At 35.5% G+C, this 24,784-nt stretch overlaps 1 protein-coding gene across 1 annotated transcript in view; it reads left to right on the plus strand.

The window, feature by feature from the left end:
• ADAD1 (adenosine deaminase domain containing 1) overlaps nucleotides 1-24,784 on the plus strand; it is a 48,071-nt gene that overhangs the window by 12,450 nt on the left and 10,837 nt on the right. Inside the window, exons 5-9 of the mRNA XM_046657369.1 lie at nucleotides 1,017-1,142; nucleotides 5,267-5,390; nucleotides 7,567-7,737; nucleotides 8,731-8,960; nucleotides 21,589-21,826. Of these exons, the coding sequence (XP_046513325.1) occupies nucleotides 1,017-1,142; nucleotides 5,267-5,390; nucleotides 7,567-7,737; nucleotides 8,731-8,960; nucleotides 21,589-21,826 (889 nt within the window). The remainder of the gene's footprint in view (nucleotides 1-1,016; nucleotides 1,143-5,266; nucleotides 5,391-7,566; nucleotides 7,738-8,730; nucleotides 8,961-21,588; nucleotides 21,827-24,784) is intronic.

Below are 24,784 nucleotides of genomic sequence, written 5' to 3' on the forward strand. Positions count from 1 at the left end.
GAATATTAGCTGAGACTGCTAACATCAAACTTTATCATTTGTGTGCCTTTTTAACGTAATGTTTATTAAGCAGGTAAAAAGAATTTCTGTGAAAATTATAGTTAATTATACATTTCATATATATGTAATGCATGAGAGCAAAGTTGTTCCATTGCTTTTCCCCTCTGAAAATATTAAGTGGACTGTAAACCACTTGGTAGGCTACTTAGCAACCATCATGAAACATCAGTAACTATCAGTGGCTTACAACTAAACTTTGAGAAATACCTTATTAAGTGATTCTGCAACCTCCCTAGAACACTAGGGATACACAAGCATATATACACAGAACAACAGATGGCCAGGGCCCTTACTCCAGAATCTCAAGCTCTGTTGTGTTTTTTAAAAAAAAAATCCATGGGTAACTTTTGATGTATATTCTTGGTTGTAAAATGTTCTACGGTAATCCAAATTACTTAAAGCTGTCCCCTTTCAAAGTTTGGGACTTTTTTAGTGGGAACATGGAACGGTATCAAGAGTCTTAAGTGCTTAGTGCTTTGCAGTGATACTCAGTGGGGCAAATACTAAGGAGAGTATTTTAATTGTCACAGTGATTGGGGAAGACTCCTGTCATTCAAGAGATGTTGGTTGTCTGGCATTGTGGGACAATCCTATACAACGAAGAATTGTCTTGTGTCCTGTATAACTTTTGAATCTTTCGGAATATGTAAATCAAATAAAGATATATAAAGTATAAATCAATATATAAATATAAAATATAAAACCAAATATAAATCACTATTGTCTCATATGTAATACTAAGAGATCTTTTTACAAGAAGTTAGCCAAAAAGTTCAATAGCTTGTGTTCTTTTAGAATTGAATACTTTAAAATCTCAGTCATGACGTAAATTAAAACTTGCTTACATATCTCTGTAAATTATTCACTCATTGAGTTGTAAGTTTGTAATAGGAATAATAGAAGCCTCTAGGAGATAGCACAATGTTCTTCAAATCCATATTGCGTTTTTTTTCTAGAAGGAAGACATATTCAGTATGCCAAGATTTCACAGATTGTTAAAGAAACATTTAATCAACTAGTTTCTGCTCATTCAGAATATCTGAAATGTAGCAATTCATTGGCAGCTTTTGTAATTGAAAGAGGTAAGTCCAAATATCTGGGATGTGTTGAAAAACAAATATCTTAATGATCTGAACTATACGATAGTAGTATTTTTTAATGGATTTGTATCTTGCGTTTCATCACTGTCTCTTTAGTACTGCCCCAGTTGAGGATACTTTTGCAAGATTTTTATTTATTTTTATTTTTATGCTTTTTGGTGAGGAAGATTGGCCCTGAGCTAACATCTATTGCCATTCTTACTCTTTTTTTTTTCTCCCCAAAGCCCTAGTACATAGTTGTATATCCTGGTTGTAGGTCATTCTAGTTCTTCTATGTAGGATGCTGCCACAGTGTGGCCCGACGAGTGATATGTAGGTTCACGCCCAGGATCCAAACTGACAAACCCTGGGCCACCAAAGCAGTGTGGGTGAACTTAACCGCTTGACTGCGAGGCCAGCCCGGTATTATACTAGTATTTTAATTAACTATCTTTGCCCCTGTTGATAACGGTGTCACATTGATTTGAAGTGGCCTTTTCTAGTAGATGTGGCTCATTAAACACAAAGGTTCTCAAAGATAGAGATAACGTATACTGACCAGGAGCCAAGAGAGAACTGCAGAATAGTAAATGCCTAACATTTTAAACAATAACTCTATTGGAACCACTACCCATCTGAAATCTAATCCCCATTATAACAAACGTTGAGAAAGGCTCTATAAAAATTAATGTATTTTCTTCATTTTCAAGTAAGAAAAGATTAAAATATGAAAAGCCATGAGCCTCTGGTCTTTATTGTGGATGTTATGATGTGATTCCAGCTACATTTTATCTTTTATTACCCTTTAATGTTCTAGACTGATCATTGATTAAGTGTTTGAATTATATTCGTCTCTGAATAAGATAGATGATATAAAAACAACTTGAGATTTGACCCCATTCTTAAGGAGGTTTTATAATCTAAGTGACGAGAGGATATACATATACTGTTGAAAGTCTGATGATAAAAAAAAGTTAAAAATTATTTTCTGTAATACAGAAATGCATGAGAATTCATAGGTAGAGAACTGGGAGCATGTGAGACTTAAGCTAAAACTTTCAGGGTTAATTAGGTTTGAATAAATAGAGGAAAGGAAGATATTCTTGGAGAGAGAAGGACATGAGGGAAGAGAGCAGCAGTTAGAAAACTGTTTATGGGACAATGAGAGAGAAATTTATTTCTAGTGCAGAATAGTATATACACAGGAGTAATACAAAATACAGTTAGGTTAGTAGGATATTACTAGACTATGGAGTGGCTTAAAAGCTAGTCAAAAGTTAGGTTTAATGAGATAGATAATAAGCTGTGAAGGATTTTTGAACAGGGATTGATAATGTACTATAATTATGGGAACATTAGTGTCATACTCAACTCTGCTACTTAAATAACTTTGGGCAAGTTATATCCTTAATATCTCTGCTTCAATTTTCTTCTCATTTCTTAAAAATAGAAATAATAACCTCTACTTCCAGGAGTTGTTAGGATTAAATATGATAATGTAAGTAGTACAGTACTTGGTGTTTAGTAAGAGCTTAAATTGTATCTGTGATGATTAAGATAAATTGATGTTTAAGCAATAATTGACAACAGACAATTTTTTAAAAATGTTACAGTGATTGAACCTGAGTTAGAGAATCCCAGCTTAGATGCTTGTGATGGAGTACTGTACTAGAGTTGAGGTAAATATGACCAGGAAGAGAAAAAAATATTTTAAAAAAATTAACGTAATAAGATGAAGGTGGCGACAAATGATAGATGAAATAAGATGAATAAAAAATAACATCATTTCAGCATCATAGGAGAATGGTGTTTACATATGCACAGGGAATCTGGAAGTGATGTGAAGTTGTGTGGAGAAGAGCATGGGTGAGAATAATAAATTGGTTTTAGAAATATGACTGTGAATGTGTGGTGGGGAAAGCCTGAGTTAAAATCAAGTACATGTTCCTGGAGTAATTCACACAATCAGTACACATTTTAAATGTATTACTAGAAGCCTCAAATGGATATTTCTCATTGCCCAGCCAGCTTGTGTCTCCAGTAGGATTGGTCACACATTCCCTGTGATGGCTGTTTCATACTTTTGCTTTGTCCTCAAATACCCCACAGCCTCTCTTATATCCTTGCTCTCAACTAATGGCCTTGTCTCATAATTTTTAATTGGGTCTATAAGAAGCTATCAAATCAAAACTACCTTCTGTCCTCTGCCACCAAATCTGTATACTTTACTGTATTTGTATCCATCTTCTCTACTGTTACAGTGGAGGAAGGGTCTCTTCTCTTATAGACTAATCCCTTCACTTAAAGCCTGATTCCATTCCCTCTCACATCTTGATGAATGTCCTTCTTTTGGCTATCCCCTCTATCTTCTGCGTTATCAAACTCTATCATCTCTGTGAAACACTGCAGGCCAAATTACAGAGTTGAAAAGGAAGCTAAATTCTTGGCTACACTATTGCCCTTTATAACTTGGAACTTACATCACCATTCCAGAACTTACACTAACACTGTGTAATTACCCTTTTACTACCCCTAACTGGAGCAGCTACACTAGAGATAATGGAGCCTTTAATTTTTCCCGTTTAATCCTAGTCCTCCTCCAGCATTCCCCATCTCAGTGAATGGCATCCACCCAGTTGCTCAGACTGAAAACCTAAGTCATCCGTTATTTATCCTTTTCTGTAACACCCTACAATTCATCTTTAAGTCCTTTTTGATTATATCCCCAAACTCAACCTCATATATGATCATTCTTTTCCGTTTAACTTCCATCATTTGAGTCTTAAGTCATTGTCTCTTACCTAGACTACCATAACAGGCCCTCTAATTCAGCTTCTTGAACCTTACATATAGCATTCTCCACACAGGGGAGTGATCTTAAAATGTACCCGATATGGTTTTTGCTTCCTTACTTTAAGTAGCTTTGCCATAGCTCTTGGGTAAAATCCACAAACTCCTTAGCATGGTTTATCATGCCACTGTCTCGAACCTCGCCTTATGCCATTCTCTTCCCTCCCTTTACTGGAGCAGTTACATTGGTCTCTCTTTGCCCAGCATCTGCACAAGCTATTTCTTTTGACTGGAAAACTCTTTACTTCACTCTTCATCATGCTCACTCATACTGAAACTTAAATTCCATTTTGTAGGGAGGGATTCTCCCAACTAGTCTGCATGAGGTAACCTCTCCCCCCATTATTATTTTCATTAGCCCCCTAGTTGTTTCCTTTAAAGCAATTATCACAATTTGTGGTTTTAGTCTTTTTTTAATGTCTCTCCTATTAGAAGCTTCTTTAGAGCATGTCTTGTTCAGCATTTTATTCCTGCCATCTACTTCAGTGCCTGGTTCTTGGTAGGACCTCAGCAATTTTTGTTGGATTAGTGAAAATCCTTTAGCTAGTTGAAAATGTGAAACTGAACTTTATTTGAAAAACTTAGACCAGAGATTTTCTGAAATCATCAACACAGAAATGAAAAATAGAATGAGCAAGATATTGAGAGGAGAATCTTTAGAGAAAAAAGACCAATGAGCTAGTGACTGGGCTATAGAAAGACCCCATAGTTAGGATGTGAAAGGAAGAAAGAATTGGGTATCTTCTGAGCATAGAATGTCAAGGAAATCTCAAATGAGGTACAGCAAAAACGTAAGTGGAGCAAAACTGAAAAAAGCGTAAGGTGCTTGTTTCTTCAATAAAAGTGGTTTTAGTGGAACAGAGAAGGAAACCATGATTTGGTTTGTAGAGAGTTTGAGTGGATTAAGGAAAAATTAGAGACATTATATGTAGATAATTTAAGACAGAAATAGAAGGACAAAGAAAGTCTCTTAGCAAGCCAAATAAATCTAGACGTAGAAGAAATAGACGCATATTTGAAAGGATATCTGGTGATTCTGTTGATTGTGGTAAAAATTTAGATGAAGTATCAGATTATAAAAGTTGACTTTTTAATTGAGATATTTATTTTTAAAATTTTGCTTCTTAGAACACTTTCAAACTTGTATTTGAAATCCTGGAATTATTTTTTTCATCTTTTTGGTCAATATATTTTACTAACTTTAAAATGGTAAGTTAGAGGTGGAGGTTGAAGAAGGAGATCAAAATAACCTGTTACTGTTAACCTTTTCCTCTCAGCTGGACAGCACGAAGTTGTAGCTATAGGCACAGGGGAATACAATTACAGCCAGTGCATTAAGCCAGATGGAAGAGTGTTGCATGACACTCATGCTGTTGTTACGGCAAGAAGGTCTCTCCTTAGGTAAGGTGTAACAAATGTATTTAACGCCATCAAATATTAATGCTCTCAGCACAAAGTAACCACGTACATATCTTTATTTTCAAATGGAATTTTGCTGGTCATTGATCCAAGGATGTGACAGTTTCTTATCCAAGCTATCTGATTATTTCTGTGTCACTTTTGGAAACCTTATTATAGTAACTGCAATGTCTAGTCTGTTGATTTTAGTGGCTTGTATTATCAAGACCTTATGTACTTAGTTTTAAGAGTTTTACAACCTTTTCTTTTTAAGATAAACATGCCATTTTTATTACTAAGTATTTGAAGAATATAGGTTTAGATCTGGACCAAGTAGGGTTGGTAATATTTCACCCCTGAATTAGACATACTTATGCAAAGGCAGCATCGGAAACTGATGGATTTCCACTCATGAGGTCTGTACAAAGTTTACAATATAGCAAAGTGTAGATAAGGTATTCTTTAGGCTGGCAGATCTCGAAGAGAAAGAGAGAAAGGATCTGAGGTGAGCATGTCTAGTTTTTTTCCAAACTCGTTAGTCACTCTGCTCCTTTAAAGAGGAGTGAATAGCAGGTAAGAGAGAAGCCAGGAGTGCTACTTTTCTGAAGTCCTTTCATATGAAAACATGAGAAGTGGGAAATAGGCATTACCTCCTGCAACATCCACCAGCTTTTGATTCTTTTAAGCCATTGGGCTTACTCTTTATAAAACTTTTTTCATGGCAATTTTCATACACACATAAGTGAGAATAGGATAATGAATTCCATCATTCTCTTATCAGCAGTGATGCCATATCCACTTATCAGCATATCCAATTATTAGCATTCTGCTGTTCTTACTTAAGCTATGCATCCTCACTTTTTGTTGGTGGTTTTTAAAAAAGAATTCTTAATTTAATGTTATTTTTTGCTGAGAAAGATTTACCCTGAGCTAACATCTGTGGGCAATCTTCCTCTGTTTTGTATGTGGGCCGCTGCCACAGATGAGTGGCGTAGTTGTGCACCTGGGGACTGAACCCAGGCTGCCGAAGTGGAGCATGCTGAACTTTAACCACTGGCTACTGGGGCTGGCTCAAGTGGTGGTTTTTTTTGCCAGAGGATTTTAAAACAAACTTAGACATAGTATTTTTTCTGAAAAACATATATATCTGTAATAAGGTAAGAATCCTATAACTTTAAAAGGAAAATTGGGGGAAGTTCATGAAAATAATGAAACTCATTGTCCTTCCATTCACCTTGGTGTTTGTTGAATTGGTTGACCTCTTTAAAGCTACCTCTTTGATGATTATTTCTTTTCATGCTTGGCACTGTTATATACTGGTGCTTAATTTTTTATTACATATTTTTGATGATAGCATTAAAATCATGGGTTTTTTTGTTTTTAAACTTTTTTTTAAGATTTTATTTTTTTCCTTTTTCTCCCCAAAGCCCCCCAGTACATAGTTGTATATTCTTCCTTGTGGGTCCTTCCACTTGTGGCATGTGGGATGCTGCCTCAGCGTGGTTTGATGAGCAGTGCCATGTCTGTGCCCAGCATTCGAACCAACGAAACACTGGGCCGCCTGTAATGGAGCGCGTGAACTTAACCACTCAGCCACGGGGCCAGCCCCTAAAATCGGTTTTTTAATAAGCAAAATAGTATCTGTCCCTGATTTGATTAGTAGTAGTCTTTCAGGAGATCTGCTTCACTTGTTAATATAACTTAGGGTCTTCATTGTGTTGTTCCTATGCTCTTGTGTTTTTGTCTTCAAAACTACTAAGGAGCAGGAACCAAAGTTGTTGATGTTGTTTGTCTGTTTTGTCAGGGAAGGGGAAAGAGAAGTAAGGCAGAAAATTAACGCTTCACTTAAGAGGCAGGGAACAGAACTGTCTGAGAAAGAAGGGAAGAATCAGTAGAGAAATGGATCTTTTGCAGGATCATTTGAGGACTCAAATGTGAAATGAGAGTGGAGGAGTTAAGACTGGTGCTTTAAGGGAGGTCACAGGGCAGACTGGGCTCCAGTAGAGGACTTCTCAAGGGACTTAATTCTTCATTAAGGTTAAGATTATTTTAGGAGTTTTTATCAATATCAAAACTTGTGACATACAAGGACATTGCTCATGACACATATGACTATCATGCTTGTTAAAATACGTCATTTTTAAATTTTATTAATAAAATTATACTCCATTTGTTTTAGATACTTTTATAGACAACTCCTACTCTTCTATAGCAAAAATCCTGCTATGATGGAAAAATCAATATTTTGTACAGAACCAGCTTCTAATCTGTTCACTCTCAAACAGAATATCAACATTTACCTCTATATGAACCAGTTGCCTAAAGGATCAGCCCAGATTAAGTCACAATTGTAAGTATTATGAACATTGTTTTTAAAAGCAACTAGGATGACTGTATGATATATTCTAAATCCTACAGCAATATAACAGGTAAGTTCATATCTTTTCATATTCCCCCTCTGGACTTCAGGTGTTATTTGTAGGCTGTGAGAGGCCACAAATTCTTTCTCTCTCCCCTCTTCTCAATCTGATCTATTACTACTACTTAAATATTCCATTACCACTACTTAAATATTCCACCTCACCACTTTCTTTTCTGTGCTATTGAAAGTCTTCTACTCCTCTCTAGTGTTAGGACTTCATAAACTTTAGGAAAGTATGGATTAATGCACTTTTCACATACCAGTACAGGAGTTAAGCATACACAATCTGTGGCCAAAACTTCATTATCTTAATGAATGGGTAGCATCAGCATAAAATTCAAACAGTACAGACAAGCGCAAAGAAGAAAGTAAAATTCACTTCATGTCTGACCATTTAGGGATAACCGTGGTTAATATTTTGTTAAAAATCCTTCCAGTAACATCTTTGAAAACAAGAACAATGAGTGTTTCCAGAGAGAAACTTCAAGAAAAATAATTTTAGGTTTTATTGTTTTAGCATATTTCATTGGAGATGAATCTTGAGTACAAATTGTCAGTTTTCTTTTTGCTTTGTTCCCTCACCTTGTAGTTTTTAAATTTTTTCATATGGAGGAAAAAATCACGAACTATGGTAGGAACAAAAATAAGATTTTCATTTGATTTTAAGGGAGGTAAAGAATAGCAATAATATGGAGTTTATCTTTGTGGGAAGCTCTTAATGTGGTTAATTTCTGTTTGGTATTGATCTTGTGGAACAGAGTCACTCCATTCCTACCTTGCTTTGGGTTTTCATCTGTTTCTATTACCGGAATTAAATGTACACTGGCAAGTTAAACATGTTTGAGAGCAATTCTTACGTAAATGTAGATTTTGCTTTGTCAGCTTTGTTTTTTAAAGGGAGACACTATTTTCTTTCTCTAGGCGTCTTAATCCACATTCTATATCTGCATTTGAAGCCAATGAAGAACTGAGTCTCCATGTGGCTGTTGAAGGCAAGATTTATCTGACTGTCTACTGTCCTGCAGACGTTGTTAATAGAGTAAGCAGTATGTCTTCAAGTGACAAACTAACAAGATGGGAAGTGCTCGGTGTACAGGGAGCATTGCTGAGTCACTTTATACAGCCAGTTTATATCAGCAATATACTTGTCGGTGAGTGAGATTTCAGTATCTCCTGACATCTTTCACTAAGTTAAATACACTGTATTTTATTTATCCGTGTGAAATCAGATTTTGCACACATGAAGCTTTATTTAAGGTTGAAAAAAAAAAAACGGATCCACTGTTTTGTTGAGCTTTTCATGGTAACTTGTATTCATACTTAGTATAATGTGACTTTTGTCATCTTACTAGGTTACTAAGAATGCTTCAGTTTAGCCAATTAGCTGTATTCTGTCTTGAACTTATACTTTTATTTGCATAATATTCAGGTTTTTTTTAGTTTCTTTTGGAAGTGGTTTCCTTGAACTTCTCAAATCTAAAAGCTTGTATTTAGTTATCTCTGAAATAAAAAAAAATAGTAAATGTCCATTTTGGTTCTTTCCTATCCTTATTCTTTTTTCTTATGTTTGATTATGATCTCAATCCTTTTGATTTGTCAGATGAGTCACAAGTAACTAGAACACAAATAAAGTGAATTAATAATTTCTGTCTTTGGTGGGGAATATTACAGAATGCTGTATTTGAATGGTTTTCCAGACATTGTCTCATCGACAAACAACTATGGAGCTCCTTTGTATAGTTTTCATAAAGCCCTTGGTGTTTCAAAGCTTTAGTTACTTTTGTGAAACAGTTTAAATACTGCCATTACTCTTCTCTCCTTTGTCTTCTGTTAATTTTTGGTAATGATTGCACGTGTAAGCTTTAGACCCTTACCTGGGTAATATTTTTGTTTTTAGGTGGTGTTCTTTCTGTTATTTGTTTTTTTGTTGTTCTATGTATTTTATACCCATTTCCTTACGAATTTCTCATAGGTAATATTTTTCAGTTCCATATGTATACAAGATATTGTATTTTCTTGCCATTTTTGGTTTGGCTTTAAATTGTAAAAAGGAAATAGTTATTTATTTTTCTAATGTTAAGCTTATTTTCTTTGTATAGGAAATATATTACTTGGTTCACAATTCAAAAGATTCAAAAGGATGTTCAGTGAAAAGTCATGAGGGTATATAAAGAATTTCCTCATTATTATTCACGGCTCACTGTATGGTATTTCTTTGTATAAATGTATCGTGATTTATTTAACCAGTTATAGGTTTATGGGATTTTTTTTTCACTGTGGTAACATTGGTTTATAACATTATATAAATTTCAGGTGTACATTGTTATGTATTTCAGTCTCTGTGTAGATTACATCATGTTCACCACCCAAAGACTAATTACAATCCATCACCACACACATGTGCCTAATCACTCCTTTCGCCATCCTCCCTCTGCCCTTCCCCTCTGGTAACCACCATTCAATCTCTGTTTCTATGTGTGTTTTTGCATTATTTTTATCCTCTACTTATGAGTGAGATCATATGGTATTTGACTTTCTCCCTCTGATTTATTTAACTTAGCATAATACCCTCAAGTTCCATCCATGTTGTCACTAATGGTTGGATTGTATCATTTTTTACGGCTGAGTAGTATTCCATTGTGTATATATACCATGTCATCTTTATCCATTTGTCCTTTGATGGGCACCTAGGTTGCCTCCAAGTCTTGGCTATTGTAAACAATGCTGCAGTGAACATAGAGGGGCATGTATCTTTATGCATTCATGTTTTCATGTTCTTTGGAAAAATACCCAGCAATGGAGTAGCTGGATCATATGGTAGATCTTAATTTTTGAGGAATCTTCATACAGTTTTCCATAGTGGCTGCACCAGTTTACATTCCCACCAGCAGTGTATGAGGGTTCCCTTCTCTCCACATCCTCTCCAACACGTATTTCCTGTCTTGTTAATTATAGCCATTCTAAAAGGAGTGAGGTGATCTCTCATTGTAGTTTCGATTTGCATTTCCCTAATAGTTAATGATGTTGACATCTTTTCATATGCCTGTTGGACATCTGCATATCTTCTTTGGAGAAATCTCTGTTCAGATCTTTTGTCCATTTTTTAATTGGGTTGTTAGTTTTTTTGTTGTTGATATGTATGAGTTCTTTGCATATTTTGGATATTAACCCCTTATCAGATATATGGTTGGCAGATATCTTTTCTCAATTGGGCAAATTAGGTTATCTTTTCATCTTGTTGATGGTTTCCTTTACTATGCAGAAGCTTTGTAGTTTAATGAAGTCCCATTTGTTTACTTTAGCTATTGTTTCCCTTGCTTAGTTACACATGGTACTTGAAAATATGCTGTTAAGACCACTGTCAAAGAGTGTACTACATATAGTTTCTTCTAGAAATATAAAGGTTTCAGTCTTACATTCAAGTCTTTAATCCATTTTGAGTTAATTTTTGTGTATGGTGTAAGATAATGGTCTACTTCTATTCTTTTGCCTGTGGCTGTCCAGTTTTCCCGACGCCATTTGTTGAAGAGACTTTGCTTTCTCCTTTGTATGTTCTTGGCTCCCTTGTCGAAGATTAGCTGTCCATAGATGTATGGGTTTCTTTCTGGGCTCTTGATTCTGTTCCACTGATCTCTGTGTCTGTTTTTGTGCTAGTACCATGCTGTTTTGCTTACTATAGCTTTGTAGTATATTTTGAAATCAGGAAGTGTGATACCTCCAGCTTTGTTCTTTTTTCTCATGATTCTTTTGGCTCTTTGGGGTCTTTTGTTGTTCCATATAAATTTTAGGATTCTTGGTTCTGTTTCTGTGAAAAATGTTGTTGGAACTTTGATAAGGATTGCATTGAATCTGTAGATTGCTTTAGGAAGTATGGGCCTTTTAACTATATTCTTCCAATCCAAGAGCAGAGAATATCTTTCCTTTCTTTGTGTTGTCTTCAATTTCTTTCAACAGTGTTTTCAGTGTACAGATCTTTCACCTCTTTGGTTCAGTTTATTCCTAGATGTTTTATTCTTTTGTAATTGTAAAGGGGATGGTATTCTTAATTTCTCTTTCTTCTGTTTTGTTGTTAGTGTATAAAAATGCAACTAGTTTTTGTATATTGATTTTTGTATCCTGCAAATTGACCATATTTGTTTAAGCTTCTTTGGTGGATTCTTTAGAGTATTCTAAATATAAAATCATTTCCTCTGCACATAGTGACAGTTTCACTTCTTCCTTTCCAATTTGGATCCATTTTATTTTTCTTGTCTGATTGCTCTGGCAATCCAATACTACATTAAATAAGAGTGGTGAAAGTGGGCATCCTTGTCTGTTCCTATTCTTAGAGGGATAGCTTTCAGTTTTTCCCCATTGAAAATGATATTAGCTGTGGGTTTGTCACACATGGCCTTTATTATGTTCAGGTACTTTCCTTCTGTACCTATTTTATTCAGAGTTTTTATCATAAATGGATGCTATATCTTGCCAAATGCTTTCTCTGCATCTGTTAAGATAATCTTGTAATTTCTTTCTTCATTTTGTTAATGTGTGTATCACATTGATTGATTTGCAGGTGTTGAACCATTCCTGCATCCCTGAAATAAATCCCACTTGATCAAGGTGTATGATCTTTTTAATGTATTGTTGTATTTGATTTGCTAGTGTTTTGTTGAGGATTTTTGCATCAATGTTCATCAGTGATATTGGCTGGTAATTTTCTTTTTTTGTGATGTCCTTGTCTGATTTTGGTGTCTGGGTAATGTTGGCTTAGTAGAATGATTTAGGAAGCTTCTCCTCCTCTTCAGTTTTTTGGAGGAGTTTGAGAAGAATAGGTATTAAGTCTTTGAATATTTGGTAGAATTTGCCAGGGAAGCCATCTAGTCCTGGACTTTTATTTTTGGGGAGGTTTTTGATTACTGTTTTGATATCCTTACTGGTGATTGGTCTATTCAAATTCTCTATTTCTTCTTCATTCAGTTTTGGAAGGTTGTATGATTCTAAGAATTTATCCATTTCTTCTAGATATCCAATTTGTTGGCATATAGTTTCTCATAGTATTCTCTTTTAATCTTTTTTATTTCTGAGATGTCCATTGTAATTTCTCCTCTTTCCTTTCTGATTTTATTTGTTTGAGCCTTCTGTCTTTTTTTCTTGGTGAGTCTAGCTAAAGGTTTGTCAATTTTGGTTATCTTTTTAAAGAACCAGCTCTTGATTTCATTTTTTCTTTTTTTTTTTAGTATTTCATTTATTTCTGCTCTGATTTTTATTATTTCCTTCCTTCTGCTGATTTTGGAGTTCTTATTTTTCCATTTCCTTTAGGTACAGTGTTAAGATTGTTTATTTAGGATTTTTCTTGTTTGTTGAGGTAGGCCTGAATTGCTATAAACTTCCCTTTTAGAACCACCTTTATTGTATCCCATAGATTTTGTCATGTCGCATTTTCATTTTCATTTGTCTCCAGATATTTTTTGATTTCTCATTTGATTTCTTCATTGACCCAATGGTTGTTCAGTAGCATTTTGTTTAATCTTCACATATTTGTGGCTTTTCAGATTTTCTTTCTGTAGTCGATTTCTTGTGTCATATCTTTGTGGTCAGAAAAGATGCTTGGTATTATTTCAGCCTTCTTAAATTCATTGAGACTTGTTTTGTGGCCTAATATCTGATCAATCCTGGAGAATGTTCCATTGCATTTGAAAAGAAAGGGTTTTCTGTGGTTTTTGGATGGAATGTTCTATGTATATCTGCTCAGTCCCTCTGGTCTAATGTGTTGTTTAAGGCCAGTGTTTCCTTATTGATCTTCTGTTTGGATGATTTATTGATTGGTTTAAGTGGAGTGTTAAAGTCCCCTACTATTATTGTGTTACTGTCTATTTCTCTTTTTATGTCTGTTAATAATTGCTTTGTATATTTAGGTATCCTTTGTTGGATGCGTAGATATTTACAAGTGTTATATCCTTTTGTTGGATTGTTCCCTTTATCATTATGTAGTGCTCTTGTCTCTTCTTACAGTTTTTATTTTAAAGTATTTTGTCTAAGTATTGCTGCTCCACCTTTCTTTTCTTTGCCATTTGCATGGAGTATCTTTTGATATCCTTTTGCTTTCAGTTTGTGAGTGTCTTTAGGTCTGAAGTGCATCTCGTGTATGCAACATATATATGAGTCTTCTTTTTTTATCCAGTCGGCTACCCTATACCTTTTGATTGGAGCATTTAGTCCATTGACATTTAAAGTAGCTATTGATAAATATGTACTTACTGCTATTTTGTTACTTTTTTCCTGGGTGTTTTAGTCGTTCTTCTCTGTTCCTTTCTTCTTTTACTCTCTTCCCTTGTGGTTTGATGGCTTTCTATAGTATTATGTTTGGGTTCCTTTCTCTTAATTATTACTGTATTTATTATAGGTTTTTGGGTTTGATTACCATGAGGTTCGTATATAATAATCTATGTGTATAGCAATCTAGATTAGGTTGATGGTCTCTTTAGTTTGACCTCTTTCTAAAAGCTGTGCTCTATTGCTCCCCTCCTTCCACATTGTGTTTTTGATATCACATCTAACCTCTTATTTTGTGTGTGTGTATCCATTACCCTCTTATCATTGAAATAGGTAATTTTAGTACTTTTGTCTTTTGACCTCCATATTATCTGCATAGGTGGTTGATCTACTGTCTTTCCTGTATTTTTGCCTTTGTCAGTGATTTTATTGCTTTTTTTTTTGATAATTTTCTTAGTCCTATTTGTGGTCTTCTCTTTCCCACTTAAATAAGTCCCTTTACCATTTCATGTAAAACTGGTTTCTTGGTGCTAAACTCCTTTCATTTTTGCTTTTCTGTGATATCTCTCCTTCCATCCTGATTGATAACCTTGCTGGGTAGGGTATTCTTGACTGTAGGTTTTTTCCTTTCAGCATTTTAAATATAGCGTGCCACACCTTTCTAGCCTATAAGGTTTTGGCTGAGAAGTCAGCTGATAGCCTTATGGGGTTTCCTTTGTATGTCACTTGTTGCCTTTCTCTCGTGGCTTTTAGGATTCTCTCTTTATCTTTAATTTTGGACATTTTGTTTACAATGTCTCTTGGTGTGGGCCTCTTTGGGTTTATCTTGTTTGGTGCACTCTGTGCTTCCTGTATTTAGATGTTTATTTCCTTAGGTTAGTAAAGTTTTTCAGCTGTTATTTCTTCAAATAGATTGTCTGCCCCTTTGTCTTTCTCTTCTGCTTCTGGGACATCTATAATACGAATGTTAGTGTGCTTGATTTGTCCCAGAGTTCCCTTAGACTATTCTCATTCTTTTTAAGTCTTTTTTCTTTTATCTGTTCAGCTTGAGTGATTTCCTCTAGTCTTTTGTCCAGCTCGCTGATCCATTCTTCTGTATCATCTACTCTGCTACTGAGTCCCTGTAGTGAATTTTTCATTTCCAGTATTCTTCGTTTCTCATTGGTTCTTTTTTACATTTTCCGGTTGTTTGTTGACATTCTCGCTGTGTTCATCCCTTCTTCTCCCAAGATCAGTGAGCATCTGTATGACTTTTTGTTTGACCTCTTTGTCAGGTAGATTATTTCTGTTTCATTTCGTTCTTTTTCTGGGGTTTTGTCCTGTTCATTCCCTTACTTGGAACGTATTCCTTTGCCTCCTCATTTTGCCTCTTTCTCTGTGCTTATATCTATGTATTAGGTGGGTCAGCTGTGTCTCCTGATCTTAGAGAAGGGGCCTTATGTAAGAGATGCCTTTTAAGGCCCAGCAGTGTGCTTCCCTCTCATCACTAGTTCAAAATGTTCCCAGAGTGACCCCTGTGTGGGTACATGTATCCTTCTGTTGTGGCAGGGTTGCTCTTGCTGCAGGTGTCTAAGGAACGTAGGCTGTCCCCCTGGCTGGCTGGTTGTAATGCTCAGTTGTGTGGGGCTGCTGTGGACCCTTTAGTCAGTTTATCAGGTTTGGGGAGCCCCAACACTGTTGGCTACAAGGTCTAATAGCACATTCCTGTTGAAGTTTTTCTAAGTGAGTAGGCCCTCAGCGTGGCTGGTTCCTAGGCTCAGGGGCTTACAATTGCTGTAGGGCTCTGGCCTACATGGCTGTTGTCAGCTCTCTCAGGCTTGCAGCTGAGTGGAGCTGGCCCCAGGCATGGGAGTACCCAATTGTTTCAGGCTTTGGAAGGTGGGGCTGGTCCCCTATGTGGCTGTTTGTGAAGCACAGGTCTTCTGTCACTGATCAGCCGCACCCTCCACAGGTCCACATACACGTCAACACAGTCCTGTCCCATGCACACTTCCTGACCCCCTGGAGTGTACCCAGTCACCCCACTGCAGAAGTGCCACACACTCCACCAATGCCCCACCCACTCCACCCACTTCTCACGCATGCCCTGCCCCACAGAGGTGGACTCACTCACCTGCCTGCAGAGCATTGAGGCACCCAGTCTGTGCAGGCTGACAAGTTGCCTGAGGGCTTGCTGTTGGGTGGGGCCAGTCCCTACAGCAGGCTGCCTGCCCTGGCTGAGCTGGATTAAATCAGTGCTCTAGTGGATGGAGCAGACCCTGGGCTAACAGGCCAGGGGAAGAACTCCAGTGGTGTCTGCCAGCATTTGTGTCAGCACGCCTGTACTAGGTCACAATAATGGCTGCCACCAGTGTCTCAGTCCCTGGAAAGGTCTTACCTCTCACTGAGATGCACCAGTAGCTTATCAAGTGAGTCTCTTTTCACCAAAGGACTGTGCACCTTTCTTGTTGTTTTAGGTTGCTTTCTGAAATGGGTGAATTTGTGTGTGGGCCTTTTAAGAGCTGGGTTTTTTGCCCACTTATGTCCAATAGCTTTTCTAGGGGTGTCCCCCGTTGTAGTTAATAGCCAGCAAAGCCAGATATTATGACACTCATCTCAGTTGTACAGTCTGCAGGATGCTCTTAGTGGTAACATTCCCTTGCTTGGGTCCCCTGCTCCTCCAGGGAAGGCTGTGTAGCTTAGGGTTGCTTCTGGTCAGCTGTGAAGTGCTGTGGCTTGCAGAGGTGGCTTTTTTCCTCTCCAGAAGGAATTTCTGCCTCTTCCACCTCAGTCAGGGCTGTCCCTTGATGCAGGGGTTCTTTTTATCCAGTTTTCAGTTCTCTCTCAGGGGTAATTGTTCCAAGAACAGTTGTAGCTTGGTTGTGTTCATGGGCGGAGGTGAGTTCAGAGTCTACCTACGCCGACATCTTGACACAAGACCTGATGGGATTTTTAGATTGTTTCTAATCTTTTGCAGCTACCAAAATGCTACAGTGAATGACCTTTTTACATTTGTTATTCATACATGTAAAAGTATGTAAGGTGAATTCCTGAAAATAGAATTGGAGGTCGAAGATGTATGTATTTGCAATTTTGAAAAATATTACCAAGTTACCCTTCAAATCACACTCCCACCAGCAATATATAAGAATGCCTGTTTACTCATACTCTCAGAAGTGATTATTTCTGACTCTGCTTTTTCAAAATATATATTCTTATAGATGATACATTTCTTAGATTTAATTTGGTTAATAAAGTTCTTTTTTACCATGTTTTCTTTTAGTCACTTCAGATGCTCTCTCTCAGACACTTCACACTTTTCTCAATCTGCTAGCAAAGGTTATTTTTGTTCTTGATAAATGTCTATAAAGTATCTAAGAAATATCTGTGCTTTCTGTAGAATCAATGCTTTAACATGCCAGGCTTTCTTTGAGTATTGTGAAGAGAGAGATTTTAAAATTTGTCATTTGCATGACATAACTCTATACTGTATTTAGTTCTTAAATGGATAGATATTGATTCTTTTAAAATTATTTAGTATTTAGTGATTTGGAACAGGGGTTTAAAAATTAGATCTCATCATTTTGACTGTCATCTCATACCTACCCAGGGGGAGCGCTAGGTAGCAATAAAAACACTGTAAGACTTTGTAGAATTGCTTCTTCTCTCTTCCTTCACATCTTTGTGGGACACATCTAAAGCTAATTGATTGGTGTTCTGTCTGGTATAACCTGAACGATTTTAGTCTGTTTGTTTGTAAAAACTCCAGATTTCTGGACCTCTTAAGATCTTTACTGTTATGTTGGGGGGTAGGAGGTTTGAGGCCCAGGAACATACATTTTAAAAGAGTACCACCAGGTCATTCTGATACAGATGACGTGAAAGGCTCACTTTGAGAAATACTCATATAAAGTGTGTGTACACTAAAAGAATGTGATTTGCACAGCTAAAAACATCTCAAGAGTTCCTGGAACTTTATTGGTCATCTAGTACAGCTTCTTGCTTAATATACAAACTCTTATTTATACCATTTCTGATAAAGCATCCAGTAATGTGGAGTATAGGATTTAAAGGCAGTCTATCCCATTAATTGAATAACTCCAGTTAAAAAAAAAAATCCTCCTCATTTAGGAAAGTTGCTGCCCTTAATGCTGTGCTGAGTGACAATACAGATTAAATCTAATTCTTGGATGATAATGACTTTGTCCGCTTTACTCTTAAGTCTTGTGAAATCTTTTGCAGTTCTTTGATTCTTAAAAACCTAAGTTAATTTAATAGATCAGTTACAAATGGAGAGAGTATTATATTTTAAGACTTGATTTAACTTTCCAAGAAGTTTACAGAAACAAGTTTTTCTACAGATGTTCTCAGATATTCATTTTGTCATTTTATGGAAGTACTCTTTTTCTTTTTTAAGAAAAATTCTTAGGCTTGCATTTAAACAGGCATTTACTATTATTTGCATAAAAAATAATACAGAGCAATCTGGGAAAAAATTCTTTGGATATTAAAAAATAGCTGGGCTTATATTCATTTTCAAGCTTTTTAAGGTATATTTTGTGAATTTAGTATCCCATTAAGATAAGGTCGTCTGTCTAAATACTTCATCAGTGTTTGTCCAGAGATATTTCCATCCAGGAGTTCTTTTTGCATGCTCATGTGAATTGTACAGTTGGATTGTAGAGAATACCAAATGGTGATTTCCTCCTAGTAAAGGAATCTATTTTAAACATAGTTCATGGGACTTTTAAGAAGCATTTGACAACCTTAGAGATTCTGTTATTCATTCCTTTCCATTTTTTTCCAGATCAGTAATGTGAGGTTCAGAATTTTAACAAAATACTTACCCCAAATCATTCAGTTTGCCTCTTGGGAGAGCCTGGATTCAAACTCAGTTTGTGTAACTTCTCATGCCGCTGCTGTTTGTATTAAATTGAGTTTTGAGAGCTTTGAGCATAGCCAGTCACTAGAACCTCTGCTATGTCTGTTAAACTTGACACTCCTGAAACAGGTGCTTTTCCTTCCTCCTCTTGAGCTGGTTTGTACTAGGAGGTCAGTAAGTGTTCCATGAATAGATGCTTTGAGTCAGCATGTTTTAGTTTTGAAAGTGCTTTTATTTTTCTACTTAATTCTGCTGCCTGGAACACTTGAAAAATAAATTTTATCTATTATTTTTTACTCTTGTTGCACATTAGGGTCTCCTGAGAAGCTTTTAAAATAATATGGGAATGGTACTGGTATTAAATATCTTAATCCCTAGTGATTCTAATGTACATCCAGGATTGGTAATTACTGCTCTCTGATAATCTAATCTTTTATATTCCTTTTTCATCGGGTATTTATTGAGCCACCTACTGTATGCTAGGGGCTGTGCACTATTACATAACTCTCAGGGGCACCATTTGCATAAAATACAGAATGAGGATTTGGAATACAAAGACAAGATGCTTCCTGCCTTTTATGTCTTCTCCTGTCCGGACATCAGTTGTGTTTCACAGGAACATAATTTGTTTTCTCCAGATGTTCTGTAGTATGTGGGTGATGGTGTTAAAATGTAATCCCTCAGACTATGATGTTCCAGATTTGGTATGACCAGTGTATAGTTCTTTAATAATGTTGTATTCTTTGATCTAGACACTGTATTTTTATTAATGCAGACTTAGTTTGTATTAGCTGTTAAAGCAACCATTTCTGTTGACTTAGATTACGCTTATTGTGGACTAAGCTCCTGAGATCTTTGCTCTGTGAAAACCTGTCAGATCAGGTCTGCTATAATCTTTGATTAGATTTAACCTTTGACTTTAAACTTTGATTTTCATGTTATTATTTCATATTATTTTGAATGAATCAAATAAAAATTTACCAATTATATGACATAATTTTACAGATATAATTTTCCAGGAACAAGGTTTAGCCTCAAGAGAAGCATACGTATATAAAGGCCAAAAATAAAGTTTTTAAGAAAATATTAATATACTTATTTTTTTCATTAAATTAGCTTTTATACTACCCCATTAAAACATCTAGGTGAAACAATTTGATGTTTAAGAAATCTTACATGGATTTTGACTTGGAGGATTTTTTTCTTTTTCCAAATGTGTCTTGCTATTTTAGGCACAACCAGTGTCTCATTATCTTACTACAGTATGTCTTAGTCTGTCTGGGTTGCTACAAAAAAAATACCATTGACTGGGTGGCTTAAACAACATTTAGTTCTCACATTTCTGGAAGCTGGGAGGTCCAAGATCAAGATGCTGACAGATTCAGGGTCTAGTCATGGCCCATTTCTTGGTTCACAGATGACCGTCTTCTCACTGTGTCCTCATATGGTAGAAGGGGTGAGGGTCTCTTTTATAAGGGTACCAATCCCATTATGACCTAATCACCTTGCAAAGGCCCCACCTCCAAGTACCATCACGGTGGGGGTTAGGTTTCAGCATATGAATTTTATAGGGACACATTTAGTCTGTAACACAGTTTGTAATAAATATGTAACATTTTCTTTTGAATCCATGTCTTCTGTTCATTATAGATACAGTGACTATTCTACAGACCCTGTTTCTTCCCAACTTTTTTTCAGTGCCCAAGTATATCTTTAATATAAGTAGCCTTCACTTATTGATATCTCTTGATTTGGAACATTCGAAGGATGCTTAGAAAAAAGGATGTCAAAAGCAACTCATCTTCTTTTACCTCATTTTCTGGTTCCCAAATAGTCATGATAAATGTAAGCTCAGTAGCTGTCTCAACAATTCTAATGATGTGTAGAAACAAAACTTTGTTAAATGTGTCTTATGGTATATAAAGATTCTTTTATTGTGAGAACCTCTGACTCTCCTAAGGAGGGAAGAGAACTGATTTTGAATTATTAATTTTTAAATAGGAATGACTGTTCTCTAACTTCTTTTTAAAGTTTGATGCAGCCCATTATTTTATGATAATGACATTGCATCTTTTTGAGCTCCCTTCTTCAACAGTTATTTTAACTGAGAACTCAAAGCTTTTGGTATTGGCCACAGTTTTAACCAGAAATGGTCATTCTTTGAATTACTTTGTGTTGTGAAACTGGAACATTGTGGTACTAGAACAGTTGTAATTTGTGGCCCTCAGATGTAGGAAAATAACTTACTTTCACCAACTATTTCTCAGCCACATTTATCTGCTGTGTTATGTTCTGGTTTTTTGCTGTAGTCTGAGAAATGAAGATAGAATGAGACAATTTACTCTGGCAGAAGCCTCTAAAAACTACCAGTTTCTTTCTGGGTCAGCTCTGGCTCTTTGCTTTTATTCACTGGAATGTCAATTCATTATTTTCCGTAGAAGATTCTTCTTTGAATTGAAATTCTGATTGTCATTACCTTGTCTTGCTTCTGGCAAAGAATATAGAAGTAGCTGCTAAGAGAGTAAAAGTAGGAAGGGGAAGGTTGCAAGATAAAGGATGAAGAAATGGGCTTTCGACTATTTCCAATCATTTATTTCTGTTCTTTTTTTCTTTTGATATAGTCTTGATATTGAACTTCTGAGTGTTTTGTTTTTGCTTTCTAGGTGATGGGAATTGCAGTGATACTAGAGGCTTAGAAATCGCTATCAAGCAACGTGTTGATGATGCACTCACTTCAAAACTTCCAATGTTTTACTTGGTCAACAGGCCTCATATTAGTTTAGTACCTTCTGCATATTCACTTCAGACAAACTTGGAGTATAAATCCCTAAGTCTAAATTGGGCACAAGGGGACATTTCTTTGGAGATTGTGGATGGCCTAAGTGGGAAGATCACTAAAAGGTTAGCATTACTAATTTCTTTAAAAATCACATACTACTTAAGGAAAAGAATACATTTTAATAGAATTTTTTTATTCTAACTTTCTTTGGATACAGTTTTTTGAATTCTGAACAACAGTAATAATAGTTACCACTAATTGAGTGCAATTGTGCTGTAGGAATTGTACTAATTTAAAAAATTTTTTTCCTGACAAGGAAACAGGCCTGAAGAAGGTACGTAACTTACTGAAATTACATAGTAAATGGTGGAGCCAGTGTTCAAAATCAGTCTCGAGAACATATGTTTCTCCAAGTGTCATTTCATGACCATTAGCATTGGAGTCTCCCAGGTATTATTTATGAACACTTAAGTGTGAGAACTACTGTACTATGTTACAGTGCCTTCTTATAGTAACCCTGTAGGTTAGGTGGTATTGTTCTTTTACAGATAAAGAAACTGAGTTTCACACTAAGGTTAAATATCTTGCTTAAAGTCACCAAAGTAGTAAGTGACACAATTAGGATTCTCTTCTGGACATTTCATTTCCAAAGCCCTTGGTCTTAACCATAATACACTATGCCTTTTACGCATTTCTTTGTAATATCCCTGCTATTGATTATCAGGTAAAACTGAAACTCTTCTTTTTGTGTGAACCTACATTTATAATGAAGTAATGAATGATGATGAAAGTTTAAATGCTTAAATTTGCTTTCTTTGTGAAGATGGATTTAAATTAAGACCACATACAAAAGTTTCTTGGTATGAGCTTGGCAAGCATGCTATTGATTATTTCAGCTAAGATGAATCATACTATTTATGCTTTGAATCAGCATAAAGAAGTATATCACTGTTAATAGACTAACTCACACATAACAAAACATATTCTGTGAAAGAATAAAAAACTGTTTACTGAAAACATAATAGCAAAACAGAGATGAAATTAATAAATATAAAATGAGCTTAACTCATTTCTTATGGCTAGATGCTTTCCAGGTGATTACAAACAAAATGATTGTGATATAAATATTAGACAAGGTGTAATTCAGCCCCAAAACATCACATAAGGCATAGGACACTTTAGCAATATAAAGTGTAATTCACAAGACAGAACAGTTATGAATATCTGTGCAACGAACAACATAGTATCAACATTCATAAAGGAGAAATGGAAGATAAGAGGAAAAATAGGAATTGACTGCTAGTTGAAACAGTAATGCACCTCTTTCATTTCATGGTAGGTCAAGTAGACAAAACAATAAGCAAGAATATAGCAGTTTTAAATAATAGTAAGGTGGATTTGATTATTTAAAACTCTGCACCGTAAAAATATAAAATAAACCTACTTTTCAAGAACTTACAGAATGTTGACAAAAACTGACCATCTGTTAGGCCACAAAGAAAATCTCAAATTTTATAACATAGAAACAATGTGCGCGGTATTTTCTGAGTGTGGTGCAATAAAACTGTAACAAAATCAGAATAGTAGAAACTTCTTTTACTAGGGAAAAAAGTTCTCTAACTTTTGACCCAAAGGGGAAATACAAAATGAAATTGCATAATATTTAGAAAACAAAGATATTGAAAGCATTACATGTCAGAACTTGTAAGAAATACAGCTAAAACAAAGCTGAATGGAAAAATCAATTTTTAAAATGCTTATATCAACAAATAATGGAAATAAATTAGGCAGAATGAAGAAATTAATAAAACTAGAAATGTAAATTAAAGAGCTAAAAAAAGTTAAAAGTAACCATAAAAAGCTAATTCTGCGAAAAAATATCACTAGCTAATCTCATATAATAAATGATAAGGGAGTCATTACTCAGAAACAGAAAAAATTAAAAGAATCATAAGAAACTTCTTTGCTCAGCCATGCAAATATTGTTTGAAAACCTGGATTAAATCATAAATTTCTAGAAAAAAAATTTCTAAAACTGGTATAGAAGAGGGAAAAATCTAAACAGATTACTTTCATGAGAAAATTATCAAGAAAGTGCCCTCTTTCTCAAAGTACCATTCTGAGATGGTTCAGAGGAATTTTATAAACCTTTAAATAGCAGAAACTTCCAATGCTATCTAAAAAGATGGAAAACATCCAAATGCTTTTATGAAGCAAGTGTATCATTGATACTTAAACTTGATAGAAGATTGTTGCCCCTCCCCAAAAGTTACAGACCAAGCTCACTTTTATATCCAAGCAAAATTGCTCAATAAAATATTAGGGAGCAGAATCTACCAGTACTTTAAAATAATAGGAATGTGAGGATAGTAACATAGAAATAATACCAGATTAGAAACTCTCAATGATGTAATTTGTCATATCAGTTGGTATAGGGAAAACACCATATATTCATCTCTGTAAATTCTAAGAAGGCACATAGTACCTCTCTACAGCTATTCTAATAAGGATACTCAGTAGAAAAGGAATATTTAGATATTTTTGTTAAGGATAAAATGTATCTTTATTACTCTAAAAGTATTATCATGATTGATGATGAAATCTAGAGGCCTTTCCACTAACATCCAAAACGAGACATGATTGTTTATTGTTATTTGACACTTTACTTAATGCATTTAGATGAAAGAAATGAGAGATATAAAATATTGGAAAGGAGGAGGTAAAATTACCACTCTCTGCATATGGTATCATTTTATACCAGAAAAACCCAAAAGAATCATCTGAAAAACTACCACAACAAAAGGTATCATGGTGGAAAATTAATATATAGAGATCAGTAGGCTTCATACACAGGAATGTGTGTTAACTATTGCTGCATATAAACTACCTCAACACTTAGTGGCTTAATGGGGCTGCCCCAGAAGCAAAGCAGTTAAGTTCGCACACACTGCTTCGCTGGCCCACGGTTCCCCAGTTCGGATCCTGGCTCGAACCTACACACCGCTTATCAAGCTATGCTGTGGCAGCCATCCCACATATAAAGTAGAGGAAGATGGGCACGGATGTTAGCTCAGGGCACG

Source organism: Equus quagga, chromosome 3, assembly GCF_021613505.1.
Source record: "Equus quagga isolate Etosha38 chromosome 3, UCLA_HA_Equagga_1.0, whole genome shotgun sequence".
Taxonomy (NCBI): domain Eukaryota; kingdom Metazoa; phylum Chordata; class Mammalia; order Perissodactyla; family Equidae; genus Equus; species Equus quagga.